This window comes from Candoia aspera, chromosome 8, assembly GCF_035149785.1.
Source record: "Candoia aspera isolate rCanAsp1 chromosome 8, rCanAsp1.hap2, whole genome shotgun sequence".
NCBI classification, from domain to species: Eukaryota; Metazoa; Chordata; class Lepidosauria; order Squamata; family Boidae; genus Candoia; species Candoia aspera.
The window spans coordinates 41796599-41814265 of NC_086160.1; the positions used below are offsets into that span (position 1 = coordinate 41796599).

At 37.0% G+C, this 17667-nt stretch overlaps 3 protein-coding genes across 7 annotated transcripts in view; 2 read left to right on the plus strand and 1 right to left on the minus strand.

The window, feature by feature from the left end:
* Positions 1-6506, minus strand: part of NAA15 (N-alpha-acetyltransferase 15, NatA auxiliary subunit) — a 49191-nt gene extending 42685 nt beyond the window's left edge. The window contains exon 1 of the mRNA XM_063310538.1: positions 6123-6506. Coding sequence (XP_063166608.1) covers positions 6123-6176 — 54 coding nt within the window. The 5' untranslated portion in view covers positions 6177-6506. The remainder of the gene's footprint in view (positions 1-6122) is intronic.
* LOC134502095 (uncharacterized) overlaps positions 1-17667 on the plus strand; it is a 161460-nt gene that overhangs the window by 67761 nt on the left and 76032 nt on the right. The window lies entirely within an intron of this gene.
* The window catches only part of NDUFC1 (NADH:ubiquinone oxidoreductase subunit C1), a 92395-nt gene continuing 82909 nt past the window's right edge, over positions 8182-17667 (plus strand). Inside the window, exons 1-4 of one of the 4 annotated variants that reach the window (XM_063310265.1) lie at positions 8182-8307; positions 9295-9398; positions 10798-10882; positions 12548-12701. In XM_063310265.1, coding sequence (XP_063166335.1) covers positions 8247-8307; positions 9295-9398; positions 10798-10863 — 231 coding nt within the window. In that variant the 5' untranslated portion in view covers positions 8182-8246 and the 3' untranslated portion in view covers positions 10864-10882; positions 12548-12701. Of the gene's footprint in view, positions 8308-9294; positions 9399-10797; positions 10883-12547; positions 12702-17667 lie in introns of those variants that run through there. The other 3 variants (XM_063310261.1, XM_063310264.1, XM_063310262.1) reach the window with 3 other exon arrangements.

Sequence of the window (17667 nt, forward strand, 5' to 3'; positions counted from 1 at the left end):
ACTTGAAGACACTACATGATATTAAAGCATTACAATTCAACATTGATTTCTGCATTAGAAGAGGATAAAAGTACTTCTGAGAAGTCTTCCTAACAAGGAATAATCAATAATATATTCTGAAGACCATCAGTCTGAATATGTTGTAAAAGCCCTCAACTTTGTTCAGAAGAATCAATTCTTTGAACCCTCTTGTATATCTTTCAGTAGCACTGTCTGAATTTTCCAAATGTCAAGCTTATACAACAATATTATGCTATTATGCTAAAGATACAGGTAGTCCTTGGATTATGATGGCAACTGGGACTGAGATTTTTGTCACTAAGTGATGCGGTTGTAAAGTGTGATGTCATGCAACTGCATTGCTTAGCAACAGCAATCCTGCAGTCCAGTTGCCGTCATAACCCCAGGACCACGCGGGTCATTAAGCAGGAAGAGGTGAGAACTCCCAGGCAAGCAGGCTGGTAGGTGCCCGTGTGTGTTTGCTGCTGGCCTTTTCTGCCTCAGAAAAGACAGGTAAGTAATGCCACGTTTGAGAACAGATTTAAAATTACATACAAATAAGCCATGCCAAAATATTATTTAGCAGTCAATGTTCAACATGTATTCAATGGGATTGCAAGCATGGGAAAAGTTGAATAGACTTCCCACTGTAGATAGCTGCACTGAATGTGTGATGTCTGCAAGGAGACCTTATAAAAGCTATGATAGCAAGTGGCACAAGTTAATTATTCATTACATTTATATACAACCATAATTAAAAAAACCAACTCTTAGTAGCTCTGTAGAGCAGTAGTTTCCAAAATTTTTTGATTCTGCAACCTTATTGGCAAAAAATATTTGAGCATGCAACCCAATATACATATATTGTATATGTAAAATTATTTTATTTATTTATTTATCGAATTTCTATGGCCGCCCATCTCACACAAAGTGATTCTGGGCGGCTTACAATAAAGCGAACAATTAAAATATTATATAAAAGCCATTTAAAACAAATATAAATAAAAAACAAAGTGACAGAAGGGAACACATTAGAATATTATACACGATGCAGCCAATTATATTATGTACCACTGTACCAACATGTACATTGTAAAACATATCCCCAAAATATTTGTTTTGTATATTTTGTACACAGTATTAAATATTGTATAGCTTAATTTCTTACTTTTTTAAAATATAAAAATAAATATAAATGAACATTCTAGTATTTTCTTCTCACACCCCAATGGATCACCTTGCACAGCTCTGCTGTGTGTGCACCCCACTTTGGAGACCACTGCTCTACAGTACTCAGATGTTGGGCATTCCAGATGTATACCTTTTTTCTTTTAATTCCTACTATTAAGCTTCACTCTGAAGCAGGAGGAAATTGGACTCTTCATACAAACTGTAGCATCACACTGTTCTTTGTATTAAAAGCAGTGTTTAATTTATGTTCAAAACAAGAAAAAAATCCCAACATTCATTGCAGCAATTCTGGTAAACAGAGAATAATTTAAATGTAGAGTATTAATTTACATATTAATTTTTTGAATTTATGGAAAATGTGACTTTGGATCTAGGTATTATAAAATCTGTTCGTTCCACAAGTCAGGGTCAGTTTAGTGATTGCAAATAGTCATGGTTTTCATTATACAGTAGCAGTATTTAATACCTGTGAGCTGAACATGATTGTTTCAAAATTAACTTTATCTTACTAAATTTAGTTAATTTAACAGTTAAATGAATACAGATCAGTGCTATATTATATTCCACTTATGTTTCCTATGACCAGGAAATATTAAAGGCCATCATTCCCCTGATATAGCAACTCAGCTTAAGTTTATTCAAGTTTTTTAGTCCAGTCCAAATTTCAGGTCAATGACAGCTATCCTTTGATATAGCAGGTAACAAATTAATTCGTGGGATTTACTGAAACATGCTACTTGGCCAAAATATATAAAAGGTGGGCAAAAATATTAATAACAATAATAATGGAAACAAGCTAGTTGTTGTAAAACATTTTATTTTATTTTAATTTATTTAATTTGATTTTATGCTGAATTAAATGACTCTAGGCAGCTTACAAATGAAAAAAAAAAAGGAAAAAAAAATCAAATAACACAGCAGAGTGGAATGCTGACTCAGTATCACAAAAAGCCATAGGGGCTCCATAACCATCCTATCCCAAGGTCTATGCCCAACAGAACAAATTTACAAAGAAATCCTACTATATAATACTGACACTATCATGGAAACTGTTACATTCCTGTTTAATATTCTTAATAAGTTCAGTTCTCTTTATTTCCTCTTCTTATAAAGGTAAACAATTTGGAATTATTCTTCTCTTTCCAGATGATTTCTCTCAACAACCCAGAGTCATGAACCAAAGTAATGCTTGCGATTCCAGCCTGTTTAAATAAAAGCAAACTGTAATCTTCACTTTGTGTGCAGTGCTGAACTAACCACAGATACAGCTTTCTGGGTCGCTTTATTGCTCCTGCAACAGCATCAACTGATTTGCATGCACCAGCACACCAAGACATAATTCTAAAGAAATCTGGATTATTGTGACGTCCAAATCACTGACAATCAAAGAAAATAACATTTCAAAATTTATAGATACAATTGTGCTTTTATTATTTTTCTTCTTAAAAACTGGTCCACTTTAACATTTAATCTAGCAGCCTGTTGTGCTGACACATTTACAAAACCAAAATTAATTGAACTGGTACAATATGTAACAATATACAAAAGGAGTGGGACTTCTCATCACAGGTATGTCCCTTCTCCTCATGTATGGTCCATATCTGGTGTAGGCACTTCTGCTGCCAGTGGAATTTTATCACTGAATTCAACATAGGCACTTTTATGGTTTCACTTAGAGACTGCTTTGTTTCGTGGCCAAGTTGCTGATCTCAATTGGGGTCCCTAAATGAGAACTTGAAAACTGAAAGGTGTATTAAAGCCAAAACAGGTAAACATAGGAACATAGTCTCTCCTATTGGTGAGGTCACCCAACAATAAATGGTAAAGGGAAGTTATTGATAATCTTTACTTAATGGTAAAGTTTCCAATGTTCACAAATCTTTTGTTTTTATCCTAATCGCAGAAAATCCTCCATCAGAAATCAAACAAGACTCTATTCTACCTTATATAAAATTTACTGTATCAAAAGCAGATATATCCCAAAAGTAATGTTTGGTCTAGAGGTTAAGGTGCTAGGCTAGAAACCAGGAGTCTGTGAGTTCTAGTCCCACCTTAGGCATGAAAGCCGGCTGGGTGACCTTGGGCCAGTCACCCTCTCTCAGCCCAACTCACTTCACAGGGTTGTTGTTGTGGGAAAAATAGGAGGAGGAAGGAGTATTAGGTATGATGACCGCCTTAAGTTATTTATAAAAATAATAAAGGTGGGATAAAAATTAAATAAATAAATAAATGCACCTACTATATGCAATATTTACAATGAAAATGGGGTGAAGATTGACTACAGTAACATGTATACCGAATACATAAGCATGTGTGCACATGCAGACATACACAAATAGTCTTTCAAATGCCTGAAGGTGAGATAAACATATTACAAATGAAAATAGGTGGAGAAAAAAATCTGGGGTTTTTGCCTACATATTCTAAAGTATGCTATTTCACATGTCTAATACCTAAAGCATTTTCTACTTCACAGAATTTTAAAGGTATATGTATACATGCTTTTCCTTTCATTATACATTTTGAACTGATAAAAGTTTTACAGATAGTACCACTATGTTCAGTTGTCAAAATGAACAAAACAACTGTCTTAACTTCATATTTTACAAAGTATGAAAGTTCTATAAACTTAAGGTAAGTCATTAGACATGTTTAGCATTTTCCACAGGAAAATGAGACAGTTATCTGAGAAAGTCCATTACATGTGCTTAATAAATGTAGTTTAAATGCCTGTTTATTTGCATAATAATATTAAAACGTAGAAAATCAGGTTGGGACAAGTAAGCAACACTGAAACAAGTCCCTTATCTTAAGCCTGACTGCTCCAAAAGCATTCTCCCCACTTCTACATTATGGTGATAATTATTTTGTACAGGACTTTTACTATGAATCTATGCATTTCTTAGGATAGAATTCAGCCTGGAATTGGTTCCTAATTCCACCTGAACAAATTGCTACAAAAATAATGTCAGGAATTCTGATTTATCAGAATATCAGAATTTTACTCCCATGTGCATACAATCCATTTGGTCCCATTTGATTTGTCTTACACATACTCGGATCAACAAAAAGACTTAAGTATAGCTTAGTATTATATCCAAACAAACTGACATTCATAATGCAACAATGAATCCTGATTTAAAGCTGATGATCCCAGCTTATTTGGGTACAATATATCAACTGGGATATAATACTATGTGATCACTGATTTCTGTTTATTCATTTGTGCAAAGGATACAGATTATACACATGGCAGAATTCTATGTTTACCAAAACTAAGTAAATAAGGCCGCATATAAAAGCCTGAATGGCACTAAGAACATTCCGAAGTAATTTGCTTTAAGCAAACTTGGCAAAACAGAATACAAGGATAAATAAAACTCCTACTTCACATACACATATTACATTCAATATTCTAATATTCAACCTTTGTCAGATGTGGATGCAGCTAAAAAAAATATTTTCCTTATCAATTTTACATTGTCATAATGTATCACAAGGATCTTCCTGCAGACTACTGTGTGACATTCATGCAAATAAACCATTGATCCCAGAAATATAAAAGCTGAACATTAAGGAAATATAGGCACAGTGCATGTTCAAGTATCTTCCAGTGAACACAACTGAACAAACAACTGCTCTATGGCTGAATTATTCCCTGTATAATTTATTATTTCCACAAAGTCGCCTACTTTTCAGCTATTTGTCAACGATACAGCTTCTCTTTCTGAATGTTCCTTTACTATAGATTGTTCCAGACAAGTGTTAACAGATGTAAGAGGACATTAATAGCCTCATCATTTCTGTGCAATCCCAATTACTCATTCTGTAGTCCACAGTTGTCATATCATTCCAAATGACTGCAATATTTTTGATATAACATCCCCTCAAGAACAAATAATGTAGGTTTTTTTAAAATAGATGGCCATTAGATATCTAACACAGGCTTGGGTTACACAGTGTAATGTGACATATCTGTTTTGGTTTAATGTTACACAAACAATCACCATGATTTGTCCACTAAGCCACAATTTGAAAATCCTGGCACAATATTGCATACATTATACAAATGTTCAAGACAGAAATCTATCTTCTTTAAATTTAAGTAGATAAAATAGCAAACATAACAAGTTTACAAAGTGCTGGGTTTCAAATAATTTAATTTCATCTATCTTTAAAAAAATTGTACTGATGAATTTTCTAGATCATTTTGTAAATTCACTAATATTACATTAGGCAAATTTATTTTAGATCAGCGCAATGTACCAAAACTACATTTTTAAAAGGTAACACACATATATGATCTATTCCACTAGCACACAGAACAGTTGATTTATCAAGCTGGTTTCATATTATGAGACACAGATACTATTATTTATTGTTCAAATTATTCTCAAAGTTTTAAAGAACAGCACAAATTGCAGTATGCTTGAAATAACCTTTGATAACTGAAAGGCTGTTTTCAAAGCGATCAGACCAAAGAAAAAGTAAGATAACAGCGCTCTGACTTTTAACTCTCTCCTTTAAATAAAAGAACCCAAAAAACTATCTTTTTCATAATCTGCCTCTCACTGGACAAACGTTCTTTTGCTCTGTCCTCCCTATTGTTTCGCCCACCAAAGACGTGTCTATTACTTGCTTTTAAAACCATTCTCAGTAACCAAATCCCTTCTAAGCTGGCCCTGGGGCGTGATGAAGTAAAGAATGCCCAACACATTCTACTGGCAGTTCTGGAACAAGAAACGCTGACATGGGCGAGAGATCCTTTTAAAGTCCAAGTTGCATTTGTCAGCAGAGCTGAAACCAAACGAAAGCGGGAGACATTGTTTCTGACCCGGGAGTTGCTGACAAGCATCCCCCTGGGGCCCCAGTTTCATGGAAAACTCCGTCTGGCGGATAGGTAGGCTTAGACGAGGGCTTCTTTCACTCACCAGGATGCGCTTGAACAGCGCATTTTCCTTCGGCGGGAGGCTCACTGACGGCATTGTCTCTGCTACTGCTGTCGCTGCCGCTGCCGCCGCCGCCGCCCTTCTTGCTACGACCGGGCCGGTGAACCCGCTCCCTTCTACCGCTGCTTGATCACCACCCCTACCGCCGCCTCTCAGGAGGGATTCCACGCCAGGGCGTCGCTACTACCAGTACTGCCGTCGTTTGCTACGGCGACTCCCCCTTCTACTGTGCGCGGCTCCCCTAGCCGCCGGGATGCCTGTGCCCGGTTACCCCTGCTCCGCAGCGAGCCCCAGGCGGCGGCCGGTTCACGTGGTAACTGAGCAGGCCAGAAAGAAGAGGCGCCGCCAAAATGGCCGCCAGTGCGGGCTTCCCCAGCCGGGTCACCAGTAGTTGCGCGCATGCGCATGACCCCATTTTTTCCTCTTCCTCTCTTTTCTCCATAGATTGAATGGCAGCTGCACGGGAAGTCGGGAAATGGGATCAGCCTTACTCACTCTTGCTGCGTCTTGGGGAAGGGTTGCGCCTGCGCGCTTACCCAGCTCCGAAGCTACGGAAGTCTCTGGGGTGGGTAGCAGCGCTGTTGAATTTCTTCAAGATTATAGAGTTGCACGTGCGTAAGACTTGGCTCATTCTTACAAAAGGAAACCGAAGGACTAACATTATTGGAGCTATGGTGATTGTTGGATTTGTCCTGGGGAGAGAATATTGCAACTTAAAGCTGTATTATATTATAAACATATGTACAATATAAGTAAATAACTGCATGATGAGTAAACAGCCATTCATCACAGTCGCCCACCTGATGCCTGTAAGAAGCTCAGAAAGCAGCACATAAGGAAAACAGTCCCCTGTTATGTCTTTAATACCTGGCATTTAATATCATTCTACATTTAAAGCTACAGATCTCCACTGTCACAATATCTATGAATCTAGATGTTAGTTACTTGAAAAAAACAATAGTTGTCATTCACCATATCCTGTAGCACGAAATTCCGATTAAGTGTTGGGTCGGGAAAAAAGATTTGGCGTGAAGATTTTCTGCTCCTTCTTCATCTCCTAGATAAAAGAATCAACTTCCATACCTATACATGATTTTTTAGCACTAATTACAACAATTTTGTATTATTGTCAGAAAACTGGAAGAACCAGCTGTAAGGCAGCATTCCTGGAACCTCTGAGGTATCAAATTGGAGTTCAGCATTACTATGATTATGAAATAACATATGAGTTCCAAAATGATTGGCACTTTTCAAACTGTAAGGAACCACCCGGTGCTGGAGAAGATTGTAATCTTGTGACTATGACGAACTTCTTCTCTATCTTTTTCATTACAAATCATGAGAAGACCAGTTTTATATCTGTTCTGCTGTGCTCAGTAATACTTTTAGAGAAGCGCATTACTACTGTTTGAAACTTCATATTTATTCAGAAGTCAACTTAAGGATTACTCTTAGGTAAATGTGTGCATATATATAAGTTACAGGATAGAGGTAACACGACAATCCTTTAAGTATTAAATGCTGTTGAACTCAATGGGAGGACGTTCTGAATGTACATGCAGATACCTTAAAAAACCCATACTTACCCTGGACTAAATAGATTTGTACTGATATTAAAAATCTGATTTTCGGATACCTCAACTTTCATGCTTTTAATGAATGTTTTAAATGTAATGCGAAGTTTTCATTATGAAAAAATGTGGTTAGGATAACATATTTATTATGACACTATTTCCTAATTACCACAATCCACTTTAACAGATGAATTTAGGAGAGTTCTGCCACAGCAGTGATTTCAGGGAAAGTTTGAAGATGTTGCTCCAGTTGTGTATATTTTAGTTCCCGGAAAGAAGATAGCATAAAAAAACACAGCAGAACATCGCATCAAACAAACAAACAAACATACACCCAAACCCGAGATTTTCTCTAATTTGGTGTGGTGGTGATGAGTTTCCTTTACAGCAGACTAACTTGTTAGCCGAGTTGCCAATAGATGACGCTCTTCGTGCCCCAAGCCTTTTCCTTAGATCTTTTTAATAGCCGCCCCTCCCGCTCTTGGATTGGTGCATTTGTCTCATCGCTTAGCTCGAGGAGAGAAAAAGTAACATGGCGGCAACCTTGCGGGCCGCGAAGCGGTTTTTGCAGATTTCCAGCAAGGTGACGCCAAGTGAGTTGCCTGGCCTTGGGTGGGACTTTTTTTCTTTTCGGAATCTTGGCGATTCAGAGGAAAACATTACGTTTGCATGAGCTATTTTCTGTTGCCGTACCGTTGTTGAGTGAATGTGTGAGTGTTATACCCTAGATTCTGAACGTATAACCTTCAGCTTCAGTTGCCTTTCCCTCTTGACCTTTTTGATGAGCCCTCTGCGCATACAATGATTTGCCGTCCCCCGTGTAATCAGGTTAGGGCAGCGAGTTGGGTGACGGTGTATCAGCGGCATCTGTATATGGGAGTAATGGGCATGTGATAGTCCCTTTACTGCACCTTTGTTACGTTCCTCCTTTTTTCTTCTGTCGAAAGCCTGATGGAACTCGGATCTTGAATTTTGTGTAAGATGCCTGTTTTTAGGGCTGTGCACTGATCGGGATTGGAGGGGGATTGGAAGAGGAAAAGGTCTTATCCCTGGCACTTCCTTAAACAATTTTTTTTTCCTGGATCATACATGAGCATAGGCAACCCCCCCCCCTCATTTTCTTTAACGAGTGAGTACTTAGTAAAAAGGAGGGGCATACATCTGTATAAAAACAAAATATTTTAATTTAAAAAGTCATTGCTTCATGTTTGTTACAGATTTATTAGGTTTATATGTTGTCCTTTATGAAAAACTATATTTTTCTTCTGAGACAAGAAATGAATTGATCTTTAACAAAATACTAATTTCATCTAATAAGTGCTATACTTATTCGCAATGATGACACTTCAGCAGCTGAAATTGTTTCCTATTTATATCTTGTCCTGTCTATTTTATGAAAATATAACCTGGGACACAAATAACATAACCTGGGATACAAATAATAAGTCAAACCGTAATGTGGCTTATTTGTTTTTGGTTTAACAGGGAAAAGTATACCCAGTTCATAACTGAAGAATTATTCTCCAAAGGTATTTCACATTCATTTCAGAACTAATGTATTTGAAACTTCTTTATTTTAGCATTGTCTCGTTCAGCATTCCAAGCAGGAAGGAATGATTCAAATAATCCTAACTGGATAAAAGTTGGCCTGACTCTTTCTTCAACGGTCCTATTATGGGTTATGGTAAGAATAATCTGTGTGTGATTAACAATATTTGTAAAGTACCCTTTAATCAATTATTTTTCTCCATCTTTTCCTGATTTTTAATCATTTGAGCACTTATAACCCATTTTCCATAGTTGCCCTTATATATGAACATGAATGTACCTCAAGGAGTTATACTAGATGAACTTCCTAGTTGGTGGGATGCCACCAACAGACAACAGTATGTTGGCTTGCAAATTAGTCTCTAGATTAAAGATCCTAGCTTTCATAGAACTGTGGAAGAAGCTTGGTTCAAAGTTTAGTTGTGCTTGTGGCACACTAGCCAATATGTACCAAAACTGACTGGTACTATCCTTACTTGTTATCAGGGAATGTTGCATGCGGCTTGGATAGGAATGAAGCTGATAACCTTCTCTACACCTTCTCTCTGTTCCTAAAAAGCATTAAACATATAGGCTGGAAACATGTTTAGTTCTCTTTTAAAATATAGAAATGAATGAACTATCTTCTTGCTGCAGGTTTCCAAACTGGAAGGTACTGTTAGAATTGTTTCCAAAGGTTTTTTTTTCCCATAGAAACAGCTCCATCTACAGTGAACTCAGGGGCTACAATAGCCTTGGCTTGATTCCACTAGAGAATCCACTAAAGCAGGGATAGGAAAATTTTTGTGACCTAGACTCAGTGTTTTTAGGTAACTGAAATCTATAGGGGTGGGATGATAATGCAAAATGAGTAAGATTGCATCATTCATGGCCAGGCCAACATTCTCTTTGGATGGAAGAGATTCTTATTTTAGCATTTACACTCCAGTTTCACATGATTCTCATCTTAAAATGAGAGGCAATGTGATGTAATGAAGATGTTGGACTGGCACAAAATAGCTGGCCCAGTTACACTTAGAATAGGTTCCAGAAGTGCAAAAAGAAGTCTTGGAATCTGCCAGTTGCCTACTCCTGTATTTGACTGACAAGCAATGTGCCCTCTGAAAAGAACTAAGTTCAGTGGCCAAGGGTAGCTATTGACTGGGTTTGTATATGATATTAAGCCACAGTTTTAAAACTACATTTTGATGAATTAGCTGGGGACACTGTTGGCTTACACATTATGTTTTTTGTTCTGGCTTAGTGCAAACATGTTATGGGTTAACATGATATATAAACCTAGTGAAAAGCTGGAAATTGGCAAGATTGAATAATTTGAAACTAATATAATCTTTGAAAGGACATGTGAAATTATTTGAATGCTGTCATTTTGTCAAATCATAATTATGGAAACTAGTATTCTCCTAAATAAAATAAATGTATTTTAAATATATACTTAATAAATTGTGGTCAAGCCATTATAATGAAATAATAGAAGCTCATAAGATCATTCTAAGCATTTGTGTCCCATGCATTTATCTATGTTTATCTCTTAGCTCATCAGGCATCATAATTATGAATTGGCAGAATATGAAAGGAGAAAAACAGAGCAAGGTTCTTAAAACCAATCTGGTATGGTGAGTATGTAAATAAAGCTATATACTCTTTTTCTGGTATTGATTGATTTTTTTTCCTATCTTGTAAGATTTAAAGATCCTTTTGAACTCTTGTGTTCCTTTATATCAATTTTCTCCATCACCATAATATAGGCCTCTGAGAAATTCAGGGCTCTATGCTCCATATGTGAGTGATGGTCTTCACTCCATTTTCTTTCAGTGCACGTTGGTTTTCAAATTCTGGGTCTTGCAAACTGAAAATGCAATTGCTTTGGGTTCAGACCACACAATAAACTCTGTCACTGCTCAAGGAGTAACATGACAGGGTAGAGATGGTGATGCATGCACGTTTGTTAAACCTGTATAGAAGCTTAGTATGTCATAGAAATACAGCAAAGGTATTTTCACTTCCATTTTAGGATAATCATGATTAGCACTATGTTTGGATTTAGACAATGGTTAGTCTTAAATACTGATAATTGAAGAAATCCACCTTCAAACCATGAAACTGGCTTGTTGCGACCAACAGTGACTGAGATTGAACGTAGTTATGGTTTTGATATGGTAAACTTTGATTAACTGAAACTGATGGCAGATACTTCTGGGGAACTCACAACTGTAGTGGAGAGAAGCTGGCTCATTTTCATAAAGAGAAAGCATCATGATATCTGAACTCAATCTATATGTATATTTTTGGTTAGCATTCAGAATTCTTGTTTCTCATAAATGGCAGAATAGAAAGGGGAGAGGGAAAGTAGATTTCTCAGCACTAGTAATTGTTAAGTAATGGTAGTAAGGTATATTCTTGGCTTTGGTTTGGATCATCATCTACTGATTTCTTGAGTAACATTTCTAAGAGCATAAGAAAGAACAGCTATAACAGCACAATAGTCGCCTAGACTTGAAAGTGGGACCCTGCAAATGCCAGCTTTCATAACAGTGTTTGCACAAGTCTCTGTACAAACAGTTATTTGTACTAAAAACTGCTTGACATTTATTTAGCACAGTTTCTCTGCAGAATGCTGATACTAACATTGTGAATAGTAGCAGATTGTGAATGAGGTAGCACTGCCTTGTTTAATATTAAACTGTGTTGCTATAACAGTTATACTAATCCTGGGAATAATTGGCTCATTGTTTTCCTATTAGTTAGCTTCCTGATTTTAGATTGGAATAATTTCAGCCTACACTATAACCAGTTTGGTGTAGTGGTTAAGGCACCAGGCTAGAAACTGGGAGTTTCTTGTCCTGCCTTAGGCACAAAGCCAGCTGGGTGACGGGCCAATCACTCTCTCAGCCATAGGAAACAGGCAATGGCAAACCACTTCTGAAATCTTGCCAAGAAAACCTCAGGGACTAGTCCAGGCTGTTGCCAGGAGTCAAAAACTGACTCAAAGGTGGACACACACACTAACCATTTCTAATACCACAGATAAGTCAGTTAAAATTATGGCGTGTCTGATTAACAGTAATAATTGTAAAATATATACTGTATTGTCACCATGACAAAAGAGAGAGTTTACAAAGGTTTTTCAGGAGCTAGGTAATTCCCATCCTATAATTTCACTCAAAATCTTTAAGACTGTCATTTCTTTATGGGTGGGTCGTACAGATAGATATGACTTTGAACCTACTGTATTGTGGGATATATCATTCCTAATATGTTTTAATCTTTTAATCTTTTTTCTAGGTAGAAGCTATCATCTTATAGCTGATGCATATTCTGCAGTGAAATTATCAAAGCTGGATCTATTCCTAATCTTCATGAATAATTTTATAACTATTCATAACTATAACTAATTTTCGTGAAATAAAACACTGACTAGTATGGAAAGTAACTAAAATATTTGTTTCATTTGGCCTCTTCCAAGAGCTCTGATAAAGTATTCAGATTATATGAAACTTTTCACAGAAAATTGCTGGGTGACTTTCAGCCAGTCTCTCTCTCTCAGCCCAACCCACCTCACAGGGCTGTTGTGGGGAAAATAGGAGGCAGAAGTATTATGTATGTTCACTGTCTTAAGTTGTATATAAAAAAGGTGGGATAAAAATATAAACAACAAGTCTACTCAGAATTAAGACCCATTGAATCTAACATGATTACTGCCAGACAAGTGCTTGGGGAAAAATTAAAGAATACTTTTTTTGAGGAAGTGCATATAAGTATTTGTGGTCTTCCTCTGCGTTTTTAAATTACTGCCCTAATTACTGATTATTTACTAAACGTTAATGTTGAGGATAAGAATAAGAAAATGTTAATGCTATTATTTTTTACTCTTTAGTGAAAAAAGGAGCACAGAACTTTCCAAATTGTTTTGATCTTGAAATGGTTGCTCTGGATTTAAAATTAACTGTTTTAACGTTACTGAAAATATCCCCATGCTATTCCAACTATACAGATGTAGCCCAAGCTCAAAATGGCCTTGTAAGCTTGGAAGACCTGCTTTGAAGTTGAAACACTTTGCATTTTTATTACTGAAATACTAGTGTAGTGACCAAAAATATGAAATAGAAATCTAGGGTTCATACTTTATTTATTCATTAACTTGAATCAGAGATTTTTTGAATAATATTTTTTTCTCTATATGTTACTTCTTAGTGAACTAAAAATTCATTTTCCTTGTTAAATATCCTTATAGTTTGGTCAGTCTCTGAACATATTCTCTTTTTTAAAATAATTTTATTGAAGTTTTAGATAAACATAATACAAACTAATACAAACTAAACTGGAAAAAAAAAAGAGAAATAGAAGAAAAATTCATAAGGTGCAGAACAAAGAAAAAAAAGGAGAGAAAATGAAAAATGGAACAAAGACAATAATAAAACCCTTTTTTAAAGTTCCAAATAAAAAAACTCTTCTCCCCATAGCGTAACTTTGATCTATATAAATCCAGAAATCATAATCTTTTCAGTCCTCGTTCAGCAAAAAGTCAATTAGGAGTTACCAGAAATATCAAACAAATAGTTTATCCCTGGTCAAATATTCCAACTTCATATTCCTTCTCTTTGCTCTACACAATCTTGACCTTTAAATCATTCCCATGATATTGCAGGATTGATCTTTCATTGGCTCTTAACATATTCTCATCATGACTCAGGCATATCTCCAAAATGTACTGGTGCCGCATACATCAGAATAGTTCTAGAATTAATTGGTTAGGAGTATGAAATCGCCGGCACTGTCTTAGAAAGAATGCTGCTGAAAGGGTTGAGCAGCAGAGAAGGGAACTGTAGAATTTGGCCAGTTCCACTGTTTCACAGAACAAACTTTGCTGCTCAAATTGATATTTTTCTTTCCCAGATTCTGTGCATAAGAAAGGTCCCTCCCTTTCTCAGCACACAGCATAGAATGCAATACTGTATGTTTCAATCTCTTCCTTTGGCACTGATCACCTGATGACAGGTACAGAGTCAGGAAGCATAATGATCACTGAGGGCAGGATGAGAGTGGGCAAAACTTGGAAGAAGAGATTATAAGCAGATATGGAAAAAAAAGCCGAATGCTTATTCAGTAATATAGCCTAGTATCCCTACTAACGCTTGAGCCCTTCGATCTCTATCGTCGTGTTGAAGCTCTGCAGTACAGTCTTATGCATTCTTACTTGAAAGTCCTGTTGTATGTAATGAAGCTCGCTCCTAGAAAGGTGCTTAGGATTTAATCTTATGAACATCAATACTGCATAAAACATTATTTATTTGATATTTTACGTTTCACTTCCCATTCTTAGAAAGGGATTTACAATCACTTCAACTGTAAAGTGTTTACAATTGGTTAAAACAGTGCAATGTCATTAAAATATCTTCAATTTTAGAAAGTAAAGCAGAGGACAAGAAGTCAAAACCACGCATGCAGTATTAACACAGGGAAGGTCTAGGTGAAGTTCAAGTCTTTAACAGGTGCCTAAAACATGTGCATGTAGTCCTCGTTTAGCAACCACAATTTGGGAATAGCAACTCAGTTAAGCAAAGCAGATCCTAAGTGAAACCATGACTGTGCTTACGATCTTACTTCAGCTTTCCTTTGCTTTACAAACCTGCGAAAGTCATAAATGTGAGGATGGGTCATAAAGTTACTTTATCATCACTGTTATAACTGAACGGACATTAAATGAGGCAATCACTAAACAAGGACTACCTGTAATTAGAGGTGCCTCATAAATGCCAGGAGGGAGAACATTTTAGACCGAAAGGACCATAACTGGGAAAACATGACTGAGTAATTGCAATATGGCACTCTAGTTCACAACCCATACTGGAGACTCCCCAAACTTCCTTAGTAATTGATCTGTAATGGTAAAGGTGGTTTGTCAGTTATCCCAGATGTTTAATGCTTTATACATAAAACATTGAATTTGGTTTGGTAGTTCATTGGCAGCCAGTGGAGTTGCTTCAGCTCAAGTGTACGATATGCAAGATGAAGATATGTATCACTCAGCAATTTGCTACTTGCATTCTGTTCCAGCAGCAGCTTCCTGGCCAAGCGCAAGGGCAGCCTCGTAAGTGCAATACAAAAAGCCGAACATGAGATTAAGAGCCACTTTGGTGTAGAGGTCAAAAGCACCAGGCTAGAAACCAGGAGACCATGAATTCTAGTTTCTGCCTTCAATCAATCACGTTTATTACCAATCAATCACGTTTATTACAGCCCTAAGGCCAGACACAATAAAACTATACATAATAATCTTACATTAATACATATATGTATGTAAAAACAAAAGCAATCAATGTACTATGATCCAAAATTTGTTTAAAATAAAAATACTAAATGAATTAAAATAAAATACTATGTTAAAAATTTCAAATCTAAGTGATGGTGTGGTGTATTGTGCAGATGGTAGCGCAAAACTGGGCAACCTGGGAGGATATTTTCGGGTCCTTGTCTGAAAGAAGTAGCATTAGGTAGAAGTCACTCTCCCTACCTGGAAATTTCTTCAGTAATGGATATATAAGGCTCTGTCTAGAGTCCTTATATAGGGAACAATATAATAGCATATGGCTTAGGTTTCTACTGAACCGTCTCCACGAGGACATAGCCGAAGGTGCATGGGAGTACCCTTAAAACATCCAAAAAGGATTGCTGAGGGCAATGCGTCCAGCCTGGCTAAAGTAAAAGCTTTATGAAACTTCAAAATTATGATAGATGATAGATAAGCTGGAACGAAGCCTTCCGGAAGCAATTGGCGGATATTGGGGTATAGCACCTTACTTAAATTTATTTGTAGATCTATATCCCAGATCCATTGTTTCAGGGCGGTTCTAGCGTTATCATATCCTAATGAGCACAGACTCTGCACAGACCCTGAGAAGTTGGATTATAAATTATCCTAGCAGGAATGTATATCCCAGTGTAGATGGATTTTGCTGTTGTCATTAAATTGAAATTTTGGCAAATGCTGTTGAAGATATTTTGTCTTGTCCACACAATGGCTTGATCGATTGATTATTCACATTTCTATCATCGCCCATCTCCCCCCAAAAGGGGACTCTGGGCAGTTTACAATAAAATTCACCTTAAAACCACAACATCATAAAATCACCAAGTCAATACCTACAATACTAAAATAATAAATATTGCAGAGAAATCCACATGACAGGAAAGTATATCAGGACTCCTGCTTAGGTGTCAGATTATCTTCCTTTACCATGAGTTGAGGACTGGCTTTATGACCTACCCAATCAGAAATGCTGTAGAAATCACTTGATTGATCTCCCCTGAAGTTAACAGCCATCACTTTCAGGTTCACAATCTAGCTGTATCTCCATTACGTGATCTTGACAGCTTTTGTATACAATCTTCACAATGTTGCTGCTGATTCCCTAGCCTCCTCCCTGGCTTACCCAAACCACAATGCTCCAAGAATGCCAATGGCGTTGAAGTGATCCACACACTACCAGCCACCTCAAAGCTCCCACTGTTGCAGCTGCTGCCCTGGGCAAGGACACCTGGAGAGAGGTGGGCCTGCCCTGTGCTCTCTCAAGAGCCATTACCTAGGCATTGTTTTTCATGCCACTGGCTCGTGGAAGCCCCAAATTCAATCCCTAAAAAAGAAAGTCAGAAGAAGTGAAGCTGCCATATTAAAAAAATTTTTCGCACGGTTAGAGGTAATTGTATTCTTGGTAGACTAAAAGTATTTGAGGCCAAAATAATATCACAGCTGTCCTATGGCTTCCAAATATACAGTATGCATATAAGAATCTAGAACCATTAGAAGCTGTAAGGCTTTAAGCAACCTCTTTTTGGTTCCTCACTGGTTCCTAACTCAACGCTTAGGGCTGAAGCTGGAATAGTTCCAATTAAAACTCATGCCCAAATAGCACATGCTAGTTATTGGCTCAAACTAATTTTCAACCCAGGTTGTCTGGTTTCTTTCACTCTTCAAGACGATTCCAGACTTCTTGGCAAAAATTACGTGGTGCTACCCTAAGCCATTGTGGATTCTCCCCCAATATATTGATTCCAATGAAATTTGATCAGGCCAAAGCATCTTTCAAGCAACATGCCAGAGCTATGGCCCTGCAAAATGATCTTAGCCAGGCTCCACCATATATTAATTCAGTGCACCCACACAAAAGTGTTGCTCTTGCATATTACCTGTACAATATTGTCCCCCAAAACACCAGAAGATCTACTAATCTTGCTTGCTGTAATGTGCTCCTCTCTGCACTCTTTGAGGGAAGTTTCTATAATATACCAAAAGAGATGTGGCTCTGTCCTTGTGGATAGGGGAAAATTGAAACTCTGGGTCATGTGTTGCTGCATTGCCTTTTTTATAGAAATCTATGAGAAATGTATATTTCCCCATGTATAAC